Raw genomic sequence first — 25,622 nt, 5'->3', positions numbered from 1 at the left:
ATTGAATATAACTGAAGGAGCTGATGGGTCTGAAGCCCAGGGGTCTTGGCTAAAGGAGCGCCAGAACAGCCCACAGAGCACAGTCTGCAGCCACAAAAGCTCCCGCTCCCATTATAAACCCCACTTCTCAAGTGAGGAAGGGCGAGAATGCTTCCTCTATGATGCTCCCCTTCTTCTCCTCCCCTCATCAACCCAGTGACTCCCCCTCCTGTGGTGGAACTTCCTCCCTTCCTTGTAGTTCTAAGCCTGATTTTAGGAATAATTCCAGTATGTGACTGGAAGATGGAATGACCTACACTCAGGCAGGATGATATGGGGGAGGAGCAAGGCTGGACAATAGAGTCGACAGATAGGCTGCTCTTGTCCAAACTGATAGACCAGGGCCCTCAGTGGTGCCTCCCAGGGAAGTGCCTAGTCAGAGACCTCCCTATCTCTGTTTCTCCTCAGCCAATGCTTCCCAGGAAGTGTCTCCGCATTCCTGGCTTTGGGGAAAAAAATACAGGAATGAGTTGGGAAAGAAACTGCTTGCTTTCTTTCCCGAGTCAGAAAGGTCGTGATACTCCCTGGGAAGTCACGGGTTCTCGCAGGTAGGAAGACATGACTGGGCACGGGGTCTTATGCCGCTCAGCCCAGGGAGAAGGAGGAGAATGCTCCTGGAGGAGCCTGGATGTCCTCGCCTTCATGGATACCTCCCCACATGGGATCTGGGTGTAAATTCGTCAGGGAAGTAGGAAAGGATGTCCTGGAGAATGCAGGGGAGCCCTCTCTCTCCACTGCTTCTGTCCAAAGATGTCTCATACACCTTGTCATGACATCATAATATCAGGCAAAATATGGGGGCCTCACAAAATTGATTAGGCCCAGTCGGGGTTTGATGTCACCCTCCCTGCTTTACCTCTCTGAGCCTCAGTTTGATCACCTATCAAATGGGGTGAGTGCCCATGGCATTTTTGGGTTTCCCCAGTTTCCTCCCAGCCAGGAGAACCTCAAGAATCACTGGCTGAAAGCACTCTATCTAGTGGACTTTGGGGCTCTCCTAACCGGAAGGGCCCCAAAATGCTACAGTACCTTTCAGGACAGAATACACGGCTCTTCAGTCTGGCAGTGTTTTGACCATTTAGCACTTTGCCCTCCTAAGACATTACAGAAAAACATTATTTCATCTGCCAAAAGTTAAATATATCACAATACTTCAGTTCTGCAGAGAATCAAGAGTGAAGTGGAAAAGAATCCTCCATTTCGGCTGACAACACTAAGATTAACCTAATAAGCCGAGATGAAAATGAAGCAAACTACGTCTTGGAAACCACTTTCTCACGTATACATTCATTTACTGTAAACTTCTAGTATTTCCTGTTGTTGCCTTGGATTTTGAGAGACTGCCGAATCCTCTAGCTGGAAACTCATTCTTTCACAATAGCAACCACTTCAATACGTTCTGAATCAAATCTCCCTCAAAGGTTAATGTACCTGAATTTAAGATTTCAATAGCTGGAGACGGCTGCCCTCAGAAGCAGAGTGTCATACTTCCGCAGTTATCGGCCGTTCTGGAACGGCCCACTTCTGTCGTAACGCAGTTGCTGGGAACGAACCACTCTGACACTAGAACTTCCAGGATTCTGGAAGACATTCCTAGCTAGAAGAGCTTGAAAAACCCAGGAGTCCAAATGTTTAGACAGAGGGTTAACTGGGTTGTGACGGCAGATTATTTAGGTTTCCCATTTATTTAGGGAGGCAGCAGTATTTGTTGAGTGTTGACTGGCTGCCGAGCTTTGGACAAAATTCTGGAGTAATAATAATAATAACAGTAATAATGATGGCATTTGTTAAGCGCTTACTACGTGCAAAGCACTGTTCTAAGCACTGGGGAGGATACAAGGTGATCAGGTTGTCCCTTGTGGGGCTCACAATCTTAATCCCCATTTTCCAGATGAGGTAACTGAGGCTCAGAGAAGTGAAGTGACTTGCCCAAAGTCACACAGCTGACAAGCGGCGGAGCTGAGATTTGAATCCATGACCCTGACTCCAAAGCCCGGGCTCTTTCCACTGAGCCACGCTGCTTCCCCAGCATGGACTCTCAAAGAGAGAACAAGCTACAAAACGTGCTTGGATGAACTTAAAATCTAATGAGACAGGAAAGACTCAGATACCTAAAAACACAAATAAATACGAAAGCCAAGACACTGAAGCACAAGAGAGCTTGAAAGAACCACGTAACGCGAAATGTGTAGATATATATAACTACATAACCAAGAGGCTCACCAACTCTGCTAGCCAATATGAGCATGATTTCCAAGGCTGGGATCAAGTATTTTAGTTCCAAGCCTAAATTGGGCCCACCTTACAGAGTCAGTCACTCAGGGAGGATCAGCTACCACTGGGGTACAAAAGGAGACTATAAAGGATATCTTCCTGTAATAATAATAATTATTATGGTATTTGTTAAGTGCTTACTTTGTGCCAGGCACTATACTAAGCCCTGGGATGGATACAAGCAAATCGGTTGGACACAGTCCCCGTCCCAAGTGGGGCTCACGGTCTCAATGTCCATTGTACAGATGAAGGAACAGAGGCCCAGAGAAGTGAAGTGACTTGCTCAAGGTCACACAGCAGACAAGTGGTACAGCCAGGATTAAAACCCATGACCTTCTGATTCCTAGGCCTGTGCTCTATCCACTACGCCACACTGCTTCCCTGAGCGGTCTGTATCATGGCCCGATATTTCCCTTCCATCTCTGCCTCTGCTCACACACAACAGTCTCCCCAGTCTCGGAGGAATTCAGTCAGCTCAAATTGAAGTAATACCTCAATTGGAAGGGTAAGGGCTACTAGTGCAGGAAGACAATAGGGATGTTCTGGTTAGAACAGAGGACCTGGTTAGCGTCAGAGGGAAGGGAAGGAAGCCTTGGACAAAAGGTGAAAGACTGTTGGCTTTAGGTTTTCTTTTTATATTGCAGAGGAACCATTCTCCCTCCCTCATCTTCAAACCCTCTATCCAAAAAGGGAGATTAATACAAAGTCTCTTAATACCAACATGTATTCTAGACTGTGAGCCCGTTGTTGGGTAGGGACCGTCTCTATATGCTGCCGATTTGCGCTTCCCAAGCGCTTACTACAGTGCTTGGCACACAGTAAGCGCTCAATAAATACGACTGACTGAATGAATGAATAGCGATCTCTAGGCCGAAGCACAATCTGTTCACTTCACCACAGGCTCCTAGAATCCAAATGATTCAGACTGTCTCTCGAGAACTGTTGCACGCTCCCCACATTCTTGGAAAGGGATACTATCGATTCTCTTCGAGATGTCCACCCTTGCCCAGCCATTGCTATACTGTGGTTTATTTTTATGTTGAACTCACTGGTGTACATTGGCAGCTGCTTTCCTCAACAATCTGCCGGAATTTCCACTGTAACCCCACTGTGATTCAGAGTATGCTAGCTCAGCCATGAAAATTCCCCACCCTAGGCCTGAGTGGTCTAATACTTTCCACAAATATTGTTTGGCCCCCATTATGACCCAGGAATGCCAAAAAGAAATGCTCTACTCCTGAAACTCAAAACCAGTCTTTTGTTTTCCTAAAGCAATTCAGCGGGGCAACTGCCCGAACCGTGGATGGGTCTTTTTTCTATCTGGAAAGAAAAAAAAAACACTGAAAACTGCTAAATCATCAATAACTTCTGTCAGTGAAGTTTTTGTAAAAGTAGACTCCAACGAGGGATTCAGATCCATTGCTCAGGAGCACCACGATGCTCAGCAGTTTCCATAAAGCACTCTCCCCAAGAGATACCAAATAGTGTGAGGGAAAGTACTGTATTCCAGGATGTGAACTGGGTAAAGAAAATGGATGGGGGTGGGAAAAAATAAATAACAAAGCAAACACACAATACTTACAGACATAGGAGTAAGGGCCAGTTCCTAATTAAAGCAAATCCAGACCAATCATCGATATTTCCTATTGCTTGAGTGATTATTTTGTAAGCTCCCACAGGGTGCAGAATGCTATACTGGGTTCTGTGGGGGCTATAGAGTGAGAACAAGAGATGATTTCTGCCTTTGAGCAGCAAGCAGTCAAACGGAGAAGGCAAGAGAGACACAGATGCACAAATACAGAAGGACAAATGCCAGGAGTATGGAACGGGAGAACATCTGTCCATCTATGGAGTGATTCAAATGATCAGAATTAGGTAAGATTCATATAGGAAGGCTTCATGGGAAAATGGGCCCCTTCTAGTGACAGATGTTTCCAGAGAAATATTATGATTTTTGTATCATGGGGCTTTTCCCCAGCAGTCTCCAGGTACAAGGCATGCCGGCTACAAGGTTAACTGCCCCACTGTTAGCTGCTTTCCAGTGGTAGGTGCGTAGAGCATTCATTCATTCAATTGTATTTATTAAGCACTTACTGTGTGCACAGCACTGTACTAAGCGATTGGGAAAGTACAATATAGCAATAAAGCATGACAATTCCCTGCTCACGATGAGCTCACATTACATCTGTCTGTCCTCCTGTGTGCCACCTGGAAAAAGGCATTTGGGAAGGGTCGTTAATAAACAAGTCCACTGACCAGCTCTTTCCCACTCTGCAACTTTGTATACCCAACATGTTCATTCTTGCATTGAGAGATAAAATACCCCTAGGTCCATGGGGAGGGGATGTATGATGGTATCCTTATCGCCCCTGCCTTTCCACCCTGCTGTGGCCTGGGATGCCCGGAGCAGCTGGGTTTCTGACCTCCTGAAATGTCACCTCCTCTAAATGGCCTATCCCTGCAGTGTTGTTATACCTATTATATCAAACCCTGAAGGATCTTGACAATCACTCCAATGGCCTTTCAAGTGGGTCCTGGACAGGGATCGGCCTCCCACTTTCCCGGTCCCCTTCTTTCTCCTTCCGGGAGTCCTTTATTTTTGGAATCTGTCCTGGCAGATAATTCATTCCTCCGGTGGTATCCTCCAGGTTTCACGCAGGAGCTTGTCCAGCTGCAGTCCAAACCAACAGGAAATGGGCCCTAGGAGGGAAGCTTAAAGGAACGGGGCTTGTTTACCCTAGAAAAGGAAAGGCTAAGAAGGGACTTAATTGACTGTCCAACTATATGAAGGGCTGTAATGAAGAAGTTGATAAACAGGTGTGTTCAAAGTCGATAGAGGACTGAATATGAGGAAATGAACTTAAATTAAACTGGAAATATTCCTTTGGGAAGTATGGAAAAATTTCCTGTCAAGTTTGGGTGATTAAACGCTTCACCAAAGGAAGTGGTAATAATGACAATGATAATGACAGCATCAGTTAAGCACTTACTATGTGTCAAGCATTGTTCTAAGCACTGGGGTAGACACAAGCTAATCAGGTTGGACATAGTCCCTGGCCCATATGAGGCTCACAGTCTTAGTCCCCATTTTACGGTTGAGGTAACTGAGGCACAGAGAAGAATAATGATTTACCCAAGTTCACAGAGCAGACAAGAGGCAGAGCCAGGATTAGAACCCAGGTCCTTGTGACTCCCAGGATCATGCTCTACCCAGTAGGCCATGATGCTTCCCTGCTGGTAGAGTCGACATGCATGACATGTGTAAGAAAAACAGACCCCCACACTGCCCTGGTTGGGTGACTCTTCCAGCTGACCGGAGGGAGGAATATGGACCAGCTCCCTCTGATTTGCTGATTCTCGAGCTCTTAGCGGGTCACAAATGCAGTCTCTGAAAGGTCTCCCAGGAGGGAGCCCTTTTCCTGCCTTCTTTCATCTTCAACAGCAATGGCAGCCCTGGCCATGGAGCCGGGGCTGTGGAGCCCAGAGGAACCCCTGATGCATAGCCCAGGCCACGGAGCCCAGCCCATTGAGCCAAGGCTGCGGAGTCCAGGCCGTGGAGCCCCAAAGGCAGAGTATAGGCAGTGGAGCTCGGGCCAAAAAGCCCAGACCTTAGACCCCTGGCCACAGAAGTGCTGACACAGGTGGCAGAAACTGGATGGGGCCACAGCCCCAGTTGAAGAATTCACAGTGGAAATAATAATAATAATAATAATAATAGCATTTATTAAGCGCTTACCGTGTGCCAAGTACTGTTCTAAGCTCTGGGGGGGGGATACAAGGTAATCAGGTTGTCCCACGTGGGGCTCACAGTCTTAATCCCCATTTTACAGATGAGGGAACTGAGGTACAGAGAAGTTAAGTGACTTATCCTTATCACCCCTGCCTTTCCACCCTGCTGTGGCCTGGGATGCCCGGAGCAGCTGGGTTTCTGACCTTCTGAAATGTCACCTCCTCTAAATGGCCTATCCCTGCAGTGTTGTTATACCTATTATATCAAACCCTGAAGGATCTTGACAATCACTCCAATGGCCTTTCAGGTGGGTCCTGGACAGGGATAAGCCTCCCACTTTCCCAGTCCCCTTCTTTCTCATGGCTGACAATTGGCGGACTCGGGATTTGAACCCATGACCTCTGACTCCAAAGCCCGTGGTCTTTCCACTGAGCCACGCTGCTGTTCTGCATAGAGAAGTGCAGAGAGCTCATAGAGAGAAATGCATAGAGCTCATTCATTCATTCATTCAACTACATTTATTGAGCGCTTACTGTGTGCAGAGCACTATACTCAGTGCTTGGGATAGCATAACAATAGACACATTCCCTGCCCACACTGAGCTTACAGTCTAGAGGGGAGACAGAGCTACCATAGTAGAATGGCTGAATGCTTTCCCTGGCCCAGCCATGGACTACCTCTGCTCTCCTCAGCTTGTAGGGGAGAGGAAGGAGAGTTGATCTAAAGGAACTAAGGATGCACTCCACCACTCTTTTTTTACTGATGTCTGTTAAGTGCTTACTTTGTGCCAGGCACTGTACTAAGCACTGGGGTAGATACAAGATAACCTGGATGGACACAGTCCACGTCCCACGTGGGACTCACAGTCTTAATCTCCATTTTACAGATGAGGTAACTGAGGCACAGAAAAGTTAAGTGAATTGTCCAAAGTCAGACAGCAGACAAGGGGTGAAGTCACCCTGCCTCAACCTCTGCCTGAAAGAAAGGGTGACGAAATGTCATAATATCTGTGAACGGGCCTCCCCTCTTTGGGCTAGGGGAAGTGGTCTCCTCCATATTCACCCCTGTGCCCACACTGGGTACTAGAACACATCAAACGATCTCATCTGCCTAACTAGGTACTGATTGATGCCAGCTGCTCTACTCCATCATCATCAATCAATCAATCAATCAATCGTATTTATTGAGCGCTTACTATGTGCAGAGCACTGTACTAAGCGCTTGGGAAGTACAAATTGGCATCACATAGAGACAGTCCCTACCCAACAGTGGGCTCACAGTCTAAAAGGGGGAGACAGAGAACAGAACCAAACATACCAACAAAATAAAATAAGTAGGATAGAAATGTACAAGTAAAATAAATAAATAAATAAATAAATAGAGTAATAAATATGTACAACCATATATACATATATACAGGTGCTGTGGGGAAGGGAAGGAGGTAAGACGGGGGGATGGAGAGGGGGACGAGGGGAGAGGAAAGAAGGGGCTCAGTCTGGGAAGGCCTCCTGGAGGAGGTGAGCTCTCAGCAGGGCCTTGAAGGGAGGAAGAGAGCTAGCTTGGCGGATGGGCAGAGGGAGGGCATTCCAGGCCCGGGGGATGACGTGGGCCGGGGGTCGATGGCGGGACAGGCGAGAGCGAGGTACAGTGAGGAGATTAGTGGTGGAGGAGCGGAGGGTGCGGGCTGGGCAGTAGAAGGAGAGAAGGGAGGTGAGGTAGGAGGGGGCGAGGTGATGGAGAGCCTTGAAGCCCAGGGTGAGGAGTTTCTGCTTGATGCGCAGATTGATCGGTAGCCATTGGAGGTTTTTGAGGAGGGGAGTAATATGTCCAGAGCGTTTCTGGACAAAGATAATCCGGGCAGCAGCATGAAGTATGGATTGAAGTGGAGAGAGACACGAGGATGGGAGATCAGAGAGAAGGCTAGTGCAGTAGTCCAGACGGGATAGGATGAGAGCTTGAATGAGCAGGGTAGCAGTTTGGATGGAGAGGAAAGGGCGGATCTTGGCAATGTTGCGGAGCTGAGACCGGCAGGTTTTGGTGACGGCTTGGATGTGAGGGGTGAATGAGAGAGCGGAGTCGAGGATGACACCGAGGTTGCGGGCTTGTGAGACGGGAAGGATGGTAGTGCCGTCAACAGAGATGGGAAAGTTAGGGAGAGGACAAGGTTTGGGAGGGAAGACAAGGAGCTCAGTCTTCGACATGTTGAGCTTTAGGTGGCGGGCGGACATCCAGATGGAGATGTCCTGAAGGCAGGAGGAGATGCGAGCCTGGAGGGAGGGGGAGAGAGCAGGGGCAGAGATGTAGATCTGGGTGTCATCAGCGTAGAGATGATAGTTGAAGCCGTGGGAGCGAATGAGGTCACCAAGGGAGTGAGTGTAGATCATCATCACTTCAATCAGATCCTTCCTGGGGGTACTTCGATAGGAACTTCGATTCTGCAAAGTATTTGGTCACGTTGGACCCCAAGAGACTCTTTTGTCCATTCCCGTTTTATCTGTACCTATCTTAATTCCGAAAGACAACATAGCTATGTGAGATCTATTTGACAGGTGGAGAAACCGAGTCCGAAGGGGGCTGGGACCTCTCAAGAAACAAAAGTAATCAGAACTCAGTGCTCTGAAGCTTTCTGCTTCACCCATTGACGTATTGTAGCTGAAGATAGCACTGTTGACGGTGCTCTTCTAGACATAGAAACCAGAGCCGAGCCCCTCCCAGGGACGGGGAAGAGGGTCGGAAAGGACTCTGGGATTTGGAGCAGGGTAGCAGGCTTGTTCTGGGCTGTTGGCAGTGGAGAAACTTCTTGGACAGGTGGTGTGCTGCCCCAAAGCTGCCCAACTTCGAAACCCGTGAAATCAAAAAGAGAAAGAGATCAGGGCAAAACTAGATTTGCTAAAGCCAAAACACTTGGAAATTGTCCAGAAAAGCCAATTGTAGTGAGGCTCCTCACCCACGATCAAAGGCAGCCCCTGCCCTGGAGCCTGAAAATGGGCAATGGCCACTTCCTTGCTTGTTTCCAAGGATGGGCAGCTGAGATACCCAGGTGAAAGACAGGATTTCCTTCTGGCAAGTCCTGTGACTTGCCAAGTCTGCCCACCATAGGCCCACGGGGCCCCTCCCTCCCTCCAGGCTCACATCTCCTCCTGCCTTCAGGACTTCTCCATCTGGTTGTCTGCCCACCATCTAAAACTCAATATGCCCAAGACTGAGCTCCTTATCTTTCCTCCCGAACCCTGTCCTCTACCTGACTTTCCCGTCACCGTAGACGGCATTACCATCCTTCCCGTCTCACAAGCCCGCAACCTTGGTGTCATCCTCGACTCCGCTCTCTCATTCACCCCACACATCCAATCCGTCACGAAAACCTGCCGGTCTCACCTCCACAACATCGCCAAGATCCGCTCTTTCCTCCCCATCCAAACCGCTACCTTGTTGGTTCAATCTCTCATTTTATCCCAACTGGATTACTGCATCAGCCTCCTCTCTGATCTCCCATCCTCCTGTCTCTCCCCGCTTCAGTCTACTCTTCACTCTGCTGCCCAGATTCTATCTTTGAACAGAAACGCTCTGGGCATGTCACTCCCCTTCTCAAAAATCTCCAGTGGTTGCCTGTCAACCTACGAATCAAGCAAAAACTCCTCACTCACGGCTTCAAGGCTCTCCATCACCTCGCCCCCTCCTACCTCAACTCCCTTCTTTCCTTCTCCAGCCCAGCCCACACTCTTCGCTCCTCTGCCGCTAACCTCCTCACTGTGCCTCGTTCTCGCCTGTCCCACCGTCGACCCCCGGCCCACGTCCTCCCCCTGGCCTGGAATGCCCTCCCTCCGCACATCCGCTAAGCTAGCTCTCTTCCTCCCTTCAAAGCCCTACTGAGAGCTCACCTCCTCCAGGAGGCCTTCCCAGACTGAGCCCCCTTTTTCTTCTCCTCCTCCCCATCGCTCCGCCCTACCCTACCTCCTTCCCCTCCCCACAGCACCTGTATATGTTTGTACATATTTATTACTCTATTTATTTTACTTGTACATATTTATTACTCTATTTATTTTACTTGTACATCTTTATTGCTCTATTTTATAAATGATGTGCATATAGCTATAATTCTATTTATTCTGACAGTTTTAACACCTGTCTACACGTGTTGTTTTGCTGTCTGTCTCCCCCTTCTAGACTGTGAGCCTGTTGTTGGGTAGGGACCGTCTCTATATGTTGCCGACTTGTACTTCCCAAGCGCTTAGTACAGTGCTCTGCATACAGTAAGCACTCAATAAATACGACTGAATGAATGTGAGATACTGGTGTGAGTGACCGCGAAGAATGGGAGAAATTTCCTCCCCCGAGGTCTTTAAAAACAGGTGCACTTTCCAATTGCCGAGAATGATTTAGGTGTGGTCTTCTCTGAAGGCTAAATGATCTAATAAAGTCTAAGCCCAAGAAATGCCGGAATGTATGTCAAGGGGCTTAAATACATCTGTGAATGATTTGGGTCTCAGGCTAGCTCGTGGTAGGCACAGTTTTTATTACATGCTCATTATGTATTAAGCCCTGTGCCAAGCATTGGTAATCAGATCAGACCCAGTCTCCATCCCAAATGGAGCTCAACTCTAAGAGGTAAGGAGAGCAGGTACCTTTGACAAAGAGATAAACTCATGCCCAGAGAGGTTAAGTGAGTGACCCAAGGTCACACAGCAGGTCAAATGGCAGATCCACACTGGAAAGCCTAATTGCTAGCCTTACATTCTTTCCATTCACGCACACCACCACTACATTTTAAACCCTCACCTCAAAGCCCCTAATACAATAAGAACCTTTGAGGTTTTTTGATCACCATCAATCGTATTTATTGAGCGCTTACTATGTGCAGAGCACTGTACTAAGCGCTTGATTTTTGATAGATGCTGACTGACTGAACCAAATGCAAGGCTGTCCTTTGCACTACAGCTGTGGCAGATATTCTGCTTTATGCATCATTTTTTTCCGAAAGAGAATTGTCAGCCCCGCATCCTTTTTCTCTCCCTGCCCCTTTGGGAGATTGGGGATGGGGAGAGTGAACATGCAGATCATCTCTGAGGCTCTGTCGTCTGGAAAGACAAATCCAGCAATTTCCTGCAGGTGAGGCCCTCGGTTTAAGAGTCCCCGCATTTCAATCGAACACAGCAAATGATAAAGTCACGGCAGCTGCATTCCAGAAACGACTGCATCACCAGGCTCAAACCTGCTCTGAACGCTAGCTTGCTTCCCTTTCTTGCGGGCGGCCCATTAAAAGCTACTTTCCAAAATGTGATCTGAAAAGGTGGTGTGTATGTGTGCGTGCAAGCTTGTGCACACGTACAAACCCCCCACCCTCCACTTTTTGCTGATATTACTTCCTTCAAGGCCTGAAACCTTTCTCAACAACACGAAGTAAAAGTGGAGAGCCAAGGCCAAACTAGACCACTATACCTATTCTCCCAGAAAATTTACCCTGCCACTGAACTCGCTCAGTGGAGTTTTGGGGTGAATCTTGAAACAGCATGTAGGTCATTAGCCACAGGGATTCAGAAGGAGAAAACATTTGTTCTGGCTCCAAGACATCTTTTCCAGTGACTTAGCTTTAAAACAAAGATCACCATCTACTCTAAACACACGTCTAGGTAGATTGAGGAGGAATGCAGAATCAAAGGTCAGCAAGGATTTCATCTCCTCCCTTTAGGCTGTGTGTTTTCCATAAGCCTCGAACGTCCACCCTTGTCCAGTCCTAAAATAGAACTGCTAGAAAGGTAGCGAGGCCTCGTGGATAGAGGATGGGCCTACGTGTCAGAAGGACCTGGGTTCTAATCCGGCCTCTGCCACTTGCCTGCTGTATAACTTTGGACAAGTCACAACTTCTCTGTGACTCAGTTACCTCACCTGTAAAATGGGGATTAAAACTGTGAGCTCCATGTGGGACAGGGACTGTGTCCAACCTGATTAGCTTGTATCTACCCCAGCACTTAGTATTTTTTTATGGCATTTGTTAAGTACTTACCATGTGCCAGGCACCGTTCTAAGCACTGGAGTAGCTACAAGGTAATCAGGTTGGATGGACACAGTCCATGTCCCACATGGGGCTCACAATCTTAATCCTCATTTTACAGGTGAGGTAACTGAGGCACAGAGAAGTTAAGTGACTTGTCCAAAGTAACACAGCAGGCAAGTAGTGGAGTCAGGACCAGAACCCAGGTCCTTCTAACTCCCCAGGCCTGTGCTCTATCCACGAGGTCATGCTGCTTCCCCTGTTCCTGGGACAGTGCCTGGCACATAGTAAGTGCTTAACAAACACCACAAAAAAAGGCCATCATCCGGTTTGTTGCCATAAAATCAATCATAGTTATTGAGCACTTACTGCATGCAGAGCAGTGTATTAGGCACTTGGGCAAGTAGAACATGACAGAATTAGTAGACACGGTTGCTGCCCACAACAAGCTTTAATTTGAGCAACAGTTACTCACCAAAATAAACAGAAGTTGGGAAAGGGAAGACAAGGTAACCATATGCTCGAAGCTATCAAACTGCTGCCTTTCATGAAATATATGAACAAGAAAATCAGGCTTTTAATCACATTAGGAGTGAACAGAATAATAATATGGCCCGTATTTAGAGGGCAACTACTACTCTCTGTGCAAGAACCACCTGTCACAGCTGTACATAGCTGTCTATGAATCTCCACTTAGAGGGACCCTGAAATTTCCAGGCAAGAGGGCTACTAAGCTGGGCATACTGAGCTCAGCTTGAGAATGGGATGCTAGCAGAGGTGAGAGAAGGGCAAGCCCAGTTGGGAGTTGGGTCAGACTGGAGGCAGGGGGTTAGATGACCTGTCTCCTGCAGGGTGGAAGCTCGCTATGGACAGAGAACATGGCTCTTTTCTCTAATGTGCTTTCTCAAGCGCTTATTATAGTGCCCCACAGCCAACGGGTGCTCAACAAATACAGTTACTACTACTTGAGGTCCCTTTCAGATCTAGGACTGTAGAGACTAAGGTCCTGAGAAGGAAGGATTCAACTCAGCCAGGCATAATTCAGGACCAACAGTTGGCTCTTGGATCTCCAAAGTCACGTATTCGGCCCTGGTATCTCAAAAGCCAAAAGTAAATTATTCAAAAGGTTGGGAGGTGGTGGTGGAAGTGGTGGAAGAGGCAGTGTGGGGAACCATGGCTTGCAGGAGGGGCGCCTTAATTCACTTCCAACTGACTCGGCTTCCCGCCAGGGTTATTTCTCCAAGGTCCAATGGGGAATCACGTGGGAAACTGGGAAAACAATCCTGAAACTTAACACCCACCCACATCTCTGGGTTCCTTTCTTCCTCCAGAGGTGGGGCTTGGAGGCCACCTACAACGGGGTCTCGCTGAGTAGCGGTGGGTGTTTTTCTGCCTCCTGGGATATGGGGCTGAGGCTTTTGGAATGAGCACTTCATCTTCCAGGAATCCAGGGTGGGGAGTCAGACTGCAGCTGCTTTATGCATGTGTTTGGCCTTGTGGCACTTAGACTAGGTCCTGGTGGAATCAGCTGCTACTGCTCCAGCCAGTTGTCTAGCAGCTCTTCCATACTGCGTGTTTTCACTATAAACTTTGGAGAGAACGCTGTTGTGGAATTAGGAAATGGTCTGTTGATGACCCGCATGGGTCCAGACAGAACGCAGTGTGATGTTAGAAGTGGTTGTGCTCGGATGTGAGCTTTCCTTAATGCAGGGATCATCAAGAGCTATCCCTGCCCGCAACGAGCTTATATTCTCAAATGGGAGACAGGCAGTAGGATAAATAAAAAAAATTATGGATATGTGCTGTAGAGGGGAGGGAGAGGTGAATAAAGGGTGCAAATCTAAGTGGAAGGGTGACACAGAAGGGAGTGGGAGAAGAAGAAATTGTGTATATATTTATATATGTATTTATTCATATTAATGTCTGTCTCCCCCTTTAGACTGTGATCTCATTGTAAGCAGGGAATGTATCTACGAACTCCGTTGAATTGTATTCTTCCAAGTGTTTAGTACAATGCTCTGCACACAGTAAGCTCTCAATAAATATGACTGATTGATTGATTAAGGGCCTAGGTGGGAAAGGCCTCTTGGAAGAGATATGCCTTCAATAAGGCTTTAAAAGTGGGGAGGGTGATCATCTTTCAGATATGGTTAGGGAGGGCATTCCAGGCCAGAGGCAGGACGAGGGAAGAGGTCGGCAGTGAGATAGATGAGATGAAGGTACAGTGAGGAGGTTGGCAATAGAGGAGCAAAGTGTGTGAGATGGATTGAACTAGGAAAGCAGTGAGGTAAGGTAGGAGAGGACAAGGTGATAGTGCTTTAAAAATGATGTGGAGGTGGATGGAGGTCCTGAAGAGTGGGGAAACACAGACTAAATATTTTTGTAGAAAAATGATCTAGGCAGCAGAGTGAAGTATGTACTGGAGTGGGGAAGAGACAGGAGGCAGCAAGATCAGCAAGGAGGCTGATGCAGTAATCAACGTGGGATAGGATAAAGTGCTTGGATTAATGTGGTAGCAGTTAGGATGGAGAGAAAAGAGGGGATTTTAGCAATTTTGTGAAGGTTGAGCTGGCAGGATTTAGTGACAGATTGAATATATGGGTTGAATAATAATGATAATAATAGTAATTACGGTATTTTAACAGCACTTACTATGTGCCACAGTTTAGAACAACACTGGGGTAGATACAAAGTAATCAGGTTGTCCGAAATGGGACTCATGGTCTTAATCCCCATTTTATAGATGAGATAACTGAGGCACAGAGAAGTGGCTTGCCCAAGGTCACATAGCAGACAAGTGGCAGAGCCGGGATTAGAACCCACAATCTCTGACTCCCAAGCCTGTTGTCTTTCCACTAAGCCACACTGCTTCTCTTGAATGAGAGACTTGTCTTGTGAGACAAGAAGATTGGTGGTGCTGTCTACAGTCACAGGAAAGTCAGGGGAAGGACGGGGTTTGGGTGGGAAGATACTGAGTTCTGTTTTGGACAGTCTAAAGTGTGCGCAGGACATTCAGGTAGAGATGTTACCGCATTGTAGGGGAGCTGAGTGTAGTTGCAATTCTGCTTCCCACAGTCCAGGAGATGCATCCTACTGCATCTAGGAAGGGACCTAGAGAGGTCATTTAATCTACCCCACTGCCTCTGTGGTGGACAGCACCCAGACCCCTCCTTAAAGAGAGCTGTCCACCCTTTTTCTTTTAAAAAATCCTCTGCCAGACGGGTTTCAGTATTCATTCATTCTTTCTTTCATTCAATCGTTATTTATTGAGCACTTACCGCGTGCCGAGCACTGGGCTAAGTGCTTGGGAGAGTACAATACAACAATAAACAGTCATATTCCCTGCCCACAACGAGCTAACAGTCTAGATGGAGGGAGACAGACATCAATAAAATAAATAAAATTACAGATATGTACATTAATGCTGTGGAGCTGGGATGGGAGAAGAGCAAAGGGAGCAAGTCAGGGTGACGTAGAAGAGAGTGGGAGATGAGAAAACATGGAGCTTAGATTGGGAAGGCCTCTTGGAGGAGATGTGCTCTCAATAAGGCTTTGAAAGCAGGGAGATAAATTGTTGGATTTGAGGAGGGAGAGCATTCCAGGATAGAGGCAGGATGTGGACTACGGATTAGCAGAAGACAGGAGATAGAGGCACCGTGAGAAGGTTAGCACCAGAGGAGCGTAAGTGTGCTGTCTGGGTTGTAAAATAAGAGAAGAGAGGTGAGGTAGGAGGGGGCAAGGTGGTGGAGTGTCTGAAAGCTACAGAACTTCCCAAATCCTTCCGGCTGCAATTTAAGTTTGCTGTTCTCAAATGCTTCTCAGGGCTCACCTGACTTCCCTTCACAAAAAAGTAACTTGTCCTCTCCTTTGCTCTTTCTTGTCTCAAACTCTGAACGTGCTGAGTTTCCAGCCCACCTATCTTTGCAGGTCTTTCTCCCCCTCTGCCTGGAATAAACCTAAAGATCTTGCAAGGGCTGGGACCTTGCTCTCCGGTGCAGCTGTCTCAAGGCTTAATGTACAGCTCTTTAGTGGTCAAGACAGCTGTGCTCCATCCCAGGGGCCCCATGGGCTGGCTAAGAGAGGGACCCCGCACAAGGAGACTCATGTGGCTCAGGAAAAAAAAATGGTAAGAACGCGTCAGCTGACAGCTCCCTTTCAGGAAACATCTTTCTGAGCTTCCTCTCCCATGTCATTTCTCCCCAAAGGAAGCTGGCTTGGCCTTGTCGTCTTATCACCTAAAATGAAGAAAACAGAGATTCCCTCAGCCACTTCCCCAGGGGGTGGGGTACTTCCCGCCTTCCCAGTCCCCTTCTGGGAAAGGCCCTGGAGGCCGTTAGCTCCCTGCCCTTCCCCCACCCCAGTGCTCACGATTGCTAATCTCTCATTAAGTGACTCGGAAAGAATGCACGACTCCAATCCAGCATTATGGATGCGATGCATTTAGGAGACGGCAGGCAGGCCCATTTCATGGCTGTCAGACGAAACAAAACACATGCAATTCTCCCAGCCACTTGTCTGGGGAACAGACTGGCAGGCGTTATTGGCAGGAAAATAAGCTGGCCACTATTCTACCTAGGCAGATTGGATGGGATGGGGCTGATTCTTTCTGCCACGAGTCTAGATGATTTGGGCCGACAATTTCAGAGGTTGCATATGTCCATGCTCGGGAAAGGGGGGTGCTCTAGACATAATTGCTCTTTTGGTGGATGAAAGTCTTCAGGGATATGTTTTACACTGTCCCAGCTTTCCAAAAAAGTTCACGAACTTTTCCCTGAGCATCCAAATAGCCGTAATCAACAGCACAATCCTCGGCTGTGTGAATTGCTGCTGGGAAAGGGGTTATGGTTCCACTACCAACAGAAAGCTTGAAAGCCAGGGCTTGGGAGCAGGAGTTGGATGGCTAACCCAACCCGGCTGAAGGAAGCCACTGGGGTCCCTGCGAAGCAGAACCACTGGCTTACCCTCGGAAAGCCTTTCAAAGTCTCATTGCTTGCCCTGGCCAGTAGCAAACTGGCAGGAAATGAGGGTACTGACTGTTCCTTAAAACGTGGAGGCTGTTACCACTGTCCTTGTGAAAATGGGTGTAAAGGAATTTGCTGCTGCTTTGTCAGCTTGCTTTCAGGCCTGGGCATTCTGGGGGATACATTTGTATAACTGGTTCCAAGCTGGGGTTTAGGTACTGACAAATCACCATTACATGCAGGCCTCTGGTCCCTCATTTTAGCCTGCACAAAGCAATCGATGAATCAATCAATCAGTGGTATTCATTGAGCACTTACTGTGGGCAGAGCACTGCACTAAGCGCTTGGATGAGTACAAGAGAGTTGGTAAATATGTTCCCTGCCCAGGATCTGGGCTCTAATCCTACTAGACTACTAATCCCACTTGACTACTGTGTGTTCCGGGGCAAGACACCTAACTTCCCTAGACCTCAGTTTCCTCATCTGTAGACTGGAGATTCAACATCTGTTCTCCTTCCAACTTGGACTTGTGAGCATGATTTGATCATATTTATCTTCCCAAGCACTTAATACAGGGCTTGGCACATAGTAAGCACTCAGTGGAAAGTGCCCGGGCTTTGGAGTAAGAGGTCATGGGTTCAAATCCCGGCTCCACCACTTGTCAGCTCTGCACACAGTAAGCGCTCAATAAATACGACTGAATGAATGAATGACTTTGGGCCAGTCATTTAACTTCTCTGTGCCTCAGTTCCCTCATCTGTAAAATGGGGATTAAGACTGTGAGCCCCCCATAGGACAACCTGATCACCTTGTAACCTCCCCAGTGCTTAGAACAGTGCTTTGTACAAAGTAAACGCTTAATAAATGCCATTAAAAAAAACCCCAAAAAACAATGACCGCAATTATCTAAATAAAGGAAGCCAAAGTCACTATTAGGGCATTCCCTCAACAGGGTCTCAAGAGCATGTGTCCAAACTCCCTTCACACAACACACTTATCTTTTTCTTTCTTTTCCCCCCACACTTGTGTTTGGAAAAAAATTCAAAGAACTCACACTCCACAGACAGAATCTATGGGTGTCGCATTTTCTGGCAACAGCTGTAAACTGAATGTCCGGAATCCATAACCTCTTTTGTTACATTATGTGGTCTCATCAGACAGTTTTTGATTGATCTTCATTTGGGTATCTTCAAACAAATTGTTTTGAACCAACTTTGACCATCACATAGTTTGGGTTTGTTTGTGTCACCTCACGTTTTGGCATTTCTTCTGAAAGCAGTGCATACTATAACTATTTACAACTATGGACTACTGATTCATTCATTCAATTGCATTTATTAAGCACTTACTGTGTGCAGAGCACTGTACTAAGCACTTGGGAAAATACAATACAACAATAAGCAGTGACATTCCCTGCCCATATCAAGCTCGCAGTCTAGAGGTGGGGGAGACAGACATCAATACAAATAAATAAAATTACAGATATACATACATAAGTGCTGTGGGGGTTGTGGGGGGAGCAATGGGAGCAAGTCAGGGCAACACAGAAGGGAGTGGGATATGAGGAAAAGTAGTCTGGGAAGTCCTCTTGTACGAGATGGGCCTTCAATAAGGCTTTGAAGGGAGGGGAGAGTAACTGTCTGGCGAATTTGGGGAAGGAAGGTGTTCTAGGCCAGAGGCAGGACATGGGCCAGGGATCAGCGGCGAGACAGGTGAGATCAGGGCACAATGAGAAGGCTAGCATTAGAGGAGCGAAGTATGCAGTCTGGGTTGTAGAAGGAGAGAAGCAAGTTGAGGTGGGAGAGGGCAAGGTATTGGAGGTTTTGTTTGATACAGAGGTGGATGGGCAATCGCTGGAGATTTTTGAGGAGGGGAAGTGACATGTCCTGAATGTTTTTGTAGAAAGATGATCCAGGCAACGGAGTGAAGTATGGACTGGAGTGGGGAGAGACAGGAGGTTGGGAGGTCAGCAAGGAGGCTGATGCAGTAATCTAGGCAGGATAGGATAGCCATCCACGCCTGCTTCCAAGCCCCAAAGCACTTAAGAACAGGCGAGGGCCAAGGAGTCATTCTTGGCATGAACAGCTGACTTGAAACCTGTTGCTTGCTCTAGGGACAGGTGGACTTCATTAAAAAAAGAGCAGAAGAGTGGAGATGATGTTCAGTGTCTCCAAAGTTAAACAGAACTAAAGAGCCAACGTAAAGAAAGGAACAGTTTTGAACCACACCACTCCATTTCCCAGCATTTGAACAAATTCTGATGGACAATTTAGGGATAAAGATTTAAGGATAAAAGTCCATGAGGTGTTTTTTTTTTTAATTTTACCCGGAAATGTCCCTTTGCAGATTATATTAAGCTTTAATACCTAAGTTGACTTTTCTCAGAATTACAAATTGCTCTGGCTTGAGTTCCAATTGCAATATCTTTTTTCTGGGCCATGAAGGGATTCCGTAGAGTTATTATCACTCACAACCAGCAACTGACATAACATTTGCAAACCTGAATCCCACATGCTACCAGTTCAACCAAGCAGTATTTGATACCTAACAGCTTAATAGGTGGCTTGGCTGGGCTGATCCACATCAACTCTCCAGCCTAAAGAAACGATCCAATGAACTTGAGTCATATCGGATAGCAGCTGCACCTGTGTTCCCCAAATCTGGTCTACAGACCCTTTCCTAGACGGTAGGGTCCTAAAGGACCACTGCAAAGTCCATCTGCTAATGGGAGGGAGATCAAAGATCTGAGACTTGGGAAGCCGAGTCGATTTAGATTAATGCCTAAAAACTAATGAATGATGACACCGGGCAGCAGAGATGGTGTTACACCCCTCCATAAGGTTCGGGCAAGTTTAATCCCTGTCCATCCCTTCACATTTCCTGTCAGCCTCTTGAAGGTCTATCTGCACCTGTTGTTCACTGTTGCTTCAGTTAAGTTCCACGATCCGGGAGAGCAAGCCCCTGTAGCAGTGCCATAAATGGGGAAGACGGGGTGTGAAGATGCCTGTGCTTCCCAGCTTTTATTAGTAGACAACAAACAAACCAAAGCTCATTCCTGAACTGAATTAGCAACTGTTTCTGAGCCGAAAACTGCAAACTCTCATGTGGCTGGGTCTCTCCAACAATAAGCGTTTGTTGCAGGGAGTGAATGTGACACTGTCAGCCTTAGCACCCTAGCCAGGAGCTGGACATTCCTGACACCCTTGTCCTGATCACTTACTTATCTTCCCTGACCCCTTTTGTTTTGGGAAAACAAATGCAGGCAAAGGGTGTGGCCACCTCCCACAGCCCCAGCCACATGCTGGATCATCGGGGAGCCCGGAGTTTTTCCCCAGAGCCCTCTTTCCATCATCGCTACAATGGAGGTTGAAATCGAGTACCTGGGCAGATGTTCAAAGTAAACACTGAGGTGCTTTTTCCTAAAACAGTTTTCTTCCTGTTTCCAGGCCTGGGAAGCGGCAGGGAGTGGCAAATGGATAGTAAGCTGGTAAACAGCAGCCCTGGAAAGGCTGACCCTTAAGGAATGGAAGACTGTTTCCCCATGCTCAACTCCCCTCTCTTCCACGGAGACAGATGGGCAACCAGGCATCCCAAATGGGACTACCACATATTTCGCCCGGGGAGCTGGACACAATGGACTGTCATTCACTCATTCATTCATTCAATCGTATTTATTGAGCGCTTACTGTGTGCAGAGCACTGTACTGAGCGCTTGGGAAGTACAAGTTGGCAACATAGAGAGACGGTCCCTACCCAACAGCGGGCTCACAGTCTAGAAGGGGGAGACAGACAACGAAACGAAACATATTAACAAAATTAAATAAATAGAATAAATATGTACACGTAAAATAAATAAATAAATAAATAGAGCAATAAACATGTACAAACATATATACAGGTCTGGATCTGACCATCCTGACCTCCCCCCACCCCACCATCCCCGGCCTGACTCTGGTGCCACACCCGGCTCCGCCACTTGTCAGCTGTGTGACTTTGGGCAAGTCGCTTAACTTCTCTGGGCCTCAGTTCCCTCATCTGTGAAATGGGGATGAAGACTGTGAGCCCCACGTGGGACAACCTCATCACCTTGTTATCTACCCCAGCGCTTAGAACAGTGCTTTGCACATAGACTGTGAGCCCACTGTTGGGTTGGGACCGTCTCTATATGTTGCCAACTTGTACTTCCCAAGCGCTTAGTACAGTGCTCTGCACACAATAAGCGCTCAATAAATACGATTGAATGAACGAACAGTAAGTGCTTAACAAATACCAACATTATTATTATTATTACTTAGCCTATCCGTTCTTCAGATGGGCTCTCACCCTTGTCACAGACCCGATTTGATTCATTCATTCATTCAATCGTATTTATTGAGCGCTTACTGTGTACTAAGAGAAGCAGCGTGGCTCAGTGGAAAGAGCCCAGGCTTTGGAGTCAGAGGTCATGGGTTTAAATCCTGGCTCCACTGCTTATCAACTATGACTTTGGGCAAGCCACTTAACTTCTCTGTGCCTCAGTTACCTCATCCGTAAAATGGGGATTGAGACTGTGAGCCCCATGAGGGACAACCTGATAATCTCGCAGCCTCCCCAGCGCTTGGAACAGTGCTTTGCACATAGTAAGCGCTTAATAAATACCATCATTATTATTGTTATTATTAATACTAAGCGTTTGGGAAGTACAAGTTGGCGGTGAAATGCACACTAGTGTTGTCCTTGGATTGGGCTGGCGGAGTTGCCTGTTTTCAGACACGGCCAGTGGTGAACAGCTGACCCCCGGGAAAACAAAAGCAACAACCAACCCGGGGGATCAATCAATCAATCAATCGTATTTATTGAGCACTTACTGTGTGCAGAGCACTGTACTAAGCACTTGGGCAGTCCAAGTTGACAACATCTAGAGACAGTCCCTACCCAACAGTGGGCTCACCGTCTCATCACCATCATCAATCGTATTTACTGAGCGCTTCCTGTGTGCAGAGCACCGTCCTAAGCGCTTGGGAAGTCCAAGTTGGCAACATCTAGAGACAGTCCCTACCCAACAGTGGGCTCACCGTCTCATCATCATCATCAATCGTATTTAGTGAGCGCTTCCTGTGTGCAGAGCACCGTCCTAAGCGCTTGGGAAGTCCAAGTTGGCAACATCTGGAGACAGTCCCTACCCAACAGTGGGCTCACCGTCTCATCACCATCATCAATCGTATTTAGTGAGCGCTTCCTGTGTGCAGAGCACCGTCCTAAGCGCTTGGGAAGTCCAAGTTGGCAACATCTGGAGACAGTCCCTACCCAACAGCGGGCTCACCGTCTCATCACCATCATCAATCCTATTTACTGAGCGCTTCCTGTGTGCAGGGCACCGTCCTAAGCGCTTGGGAAGTCCAAGTTGGCAACATCTAGAGACAGTCCCTACCCAACAGTGGGCTCACCGTCTCATCACCATCATCAATCGTATTTACTGAGCGCTTCATGTGTGCAGGGCACCGTCCTAAGCGCTTGGGAAGCCCAAGTTGGCAACATCTGGAGACGGTCCCTACCCAACAGCGGGCTCACCGTCTCATCACCATCATCAATCGTATTTAGTGAGCGCTTCCTGTGTGCACAGCACTGTCCTAAGTTGGCAACATCTAGAGACAGTCCCTACCCAACAAGTGGGCTTACAGTCTAAAAGGGGGAGACAGGGAACAAAACCAACCATACTAACCAAATAAAATCAATAGAATAGACATGTCTCCACTTTTCCCAGTCCCGCTGGGTTCTCTCCCTCTTGTCCTGATCCTCTTTGGGATTTAGCCATCTCCTAACCTCAAGGCCTTTGCCCAACTCCATCTCCACAAGCTCTCACCACAAGCCACTGTCCCCTGACACTGTCGGGTGGCCCTCCCTTGCCCGCTCCTCCGCCCAACAGCAGCAGCAGCAGGAGCATCCTCCGGGGTCCTCGGTGCCCCCCGAAGGATCCCGGGCCCTCCCTCCCTCCCTCCGAGGAGCCCCCACTCACCCCGCAGCAGCAGCGGGAGCAGGAGGAGCCGGGGCAACGGGGGCCACAGCGGCGACCACCAGCTCAGCGCCATGTCGGGGATGAGCAGGAGGGCCGGGGCCACCGCCAGCCGAGTCGGTAGCCGCCCCGCACTGCGCCTGCGCCGCCGGCGGACCCGCCTCCCTGCTACCATAGCAACCGCCCGCCCGGGCAGCGCCGTCTCCATGGTGACGGGGATGCGGAAAGCCCGTTGCCACGGCCCGGAGGATGCTAGCGGGCCGTGCGCGGCGAGCTGGGGCCTCGGGAATGGGTCGCGTTCCCATCCGGGGTGGGGACGGCGGCGGGTCGGATAGGGGAATGCCGAGATCCAGACGGAGGGGCAGCGGCGTCCACTCCACTTGTCTTTTTCAGTCTCGTCCCCCCGCAACACCTATATATATGTATATATGTTTGTCCATATTTATTACTCTATTTATTTATTTATTTTACTTGGACATATCTATTCCGTTTCTTTTATTTTGTTAATATGCTTGGTTTTGTTCTCCGTCTCCCCCTTCTAGACTGTGAGCCCGCTGTTGGGTAGGGACTGTCTGTATATGTTGCCAACTTGGACCCCCCCACAGCACCTGTATATATGTATATATGTTTGTACATATTTATTACTCTATTTATTTATTTTACTTGTACATACCTATTCCGTTTCTTTTATTTTGTTAATATGCTTGGTTTTGTTCTCCGTCTCCCCCTTCTAGACTGTGAGCCCGCTGTTGGATAGGGACTGTCTGTATATGTTGCCAACTTGGACCCCCCCACAGCACCTGTATATATGTATATATGTTTGTACATATTTATTACTCTATTTATTTATTTTACTTGTACATATCTATTCCGTTTATTTTATTTTGTTAATATGCTTGGTTTTGTTCTCTGTCTCCCCCTTCTAGACTGTGAGCCCACTGTTGGGTAGGGACTGTCTGTATATGTTGCCAACTTGGACCCCCCCACAGCACCTGTATATATGTATATATGTTTGTACATATTTATTACTCTATTTATTTATTTATTTTACTTGTACATATCTATTCCGTTTATTTTATTTTGTTAATATGCTTGGTTTTGTTCTCTGTCTCCCCCTTCTAGACTGTGAGCCCGCTGTTGGGTAGGGACTGTCTGTATATGTTGCCAACTTGGACCCCCCCCCCCCACAGCACCTGTATATATGTATATTTGTTTGTCCATATTTATTACTCTATTTATTTATTTATTTTACTTGTACATATCTATTCCGTTTATTTTATTTTGTTAATATGCCTGGTTTTGTTCTCCGTCTCCCCCTTCTAGACTGTGAGCCCACTGTTGGGTAGGGACTGTCTGTATATGTTGCCAACTTGGACCCCCCCACAGCACCTGTATATATGTATATACGTTTGTCCGTATTTATTACTCTATTTATTTATTTATTTTACTTGTACATATCTATTCCGTTTATTTTATTTTGTTAATATGCTTGGTTTTGTTCTCCGTCTCCCCCTTCTAGACTGTGAGCCCACTGTTGGCTAGGGACTGTCTGTATATGTTGCCAACTTGGACCCCCCCACAGCACCTGTATATATGTATATATGTTTGTACATATTTATTACTCTATTTGTTTATTTATTTTACTTGTACATATCTATTCTATTTCTTTTATTTTGTTAATATGCTTGGTTTTGTTCTCTGTCTCCCCCTTCTAGACTGTGAGCCCGCTGTTGGGTAGGGACTGTCTGTATATGTTGCCAACTTGGACCCCCCCACAGCACCTGTATATATGTATATATGTTTGTACGTATTTATTACTCTATTTATTTATTTTACTTGTACATATCTATTCCGTTTATTTTATTTTGTTAATATGCTTGGTTTTGTTCTCTGTCTCCCCCTTCTAGACTGTGAGCCCACTGTTGGGTTGGGACTGTCTGTATATGTTGCCAACTTGGACCCCCCCACAGCACCTGTATATATGCATATATGTTTGTACATATTTATTACTCTATTTATTTATTTTACTTGTACATACCTATTCCATTTATTTTATTTTGTTAATATGCTTGGTTTTGTTCTCTGTCTCCCCCTTCTAGACTGTGAGCCCGCTGTTGGGTAGGGACTGTCTGTATATGTTGCCAACTCGGAACCCCCCACAGCACCTGTATATATGTATATATGTTTGTACATATTTATTACTCTATTTATTTATTTTACTTGTACATATCTATTCCGTTTATTTTATTTTGTTAATATGCTTGGTTTTGTTCTCTGTCTCCCCCTTCTAGACTGTGAGCCCACTGTTGGGTTGGGACTGTCTGTATATGTTGCCAACTTGGACCCCCCCACAGCACCTGTATATATGCATATGTGTTTGTGCATATTTATTACTCTATTTATTTATTTTACTTGTACATACCTATTCCATTTATTTTATTTTGTTAATATGCTTGGTTTTGTTCTCTGTCTCCCCCTTCTAGACTGTGAGCCCGCTGTTGGGTAGGGACTGTCTGTATATGTTGCCAACTCGGAACCCCCCACAGCACCTGTATATATGTATATATGTTTGTACATATTTATTACTCTATTTATTTATTTTACTTGTACATATCTATTCCGTTTATTTTATTTTGT

General features: G+C 47.1%; 1 protein-coding gene across 1 annotated transcript in view; it reads right to left on the bottom strand.

Moving 5' to 3' along the window:
* JAM3 (junctional adhesion molecule 3) overlaps positions 1–23,082 on the bottom strand; it is an 85,020-nt gene extending 61,938 nt beyond the window's left edge. The window contains exon 1 of the mRNA XM_038753970.1: positions 22,989–23,082. Coding sequence (XP_038609898.1) covers positions 22,989–23,061 — 73 coding nt within the window. The 5' untranslated portion in view covers positions 23,062–23,082. The remainder of the gene's footprint in view (positions 1–22,988) is intronic.
* Between the last annotated feature and the right edge of the window lie 2,540 nt (positions 23,083–25,622).

The sequence above is a fragment of the Tachyglossus aculeatus genome, chromosome 11, assembly GCF_015852505.1.
Source record: "Tachyglossus aculeatus isolate mTacAcu1 chromosome 11, mTacAcu1.pri, whole genome shotgun sequence".
Taxonomy (NCBI): domain Eukaryota; kingdom Metazoa; phylum Chordata; class Mammalia; order Monotremata; family Tachyglossidae; genus Tachyglossus; species Tachyglossus aculeatus.
The sequence above is the reverse complement of the archived record's forward strand: the minus strand, read 5'-3'. Positions and strand labels throughout refer to the sequence as shown.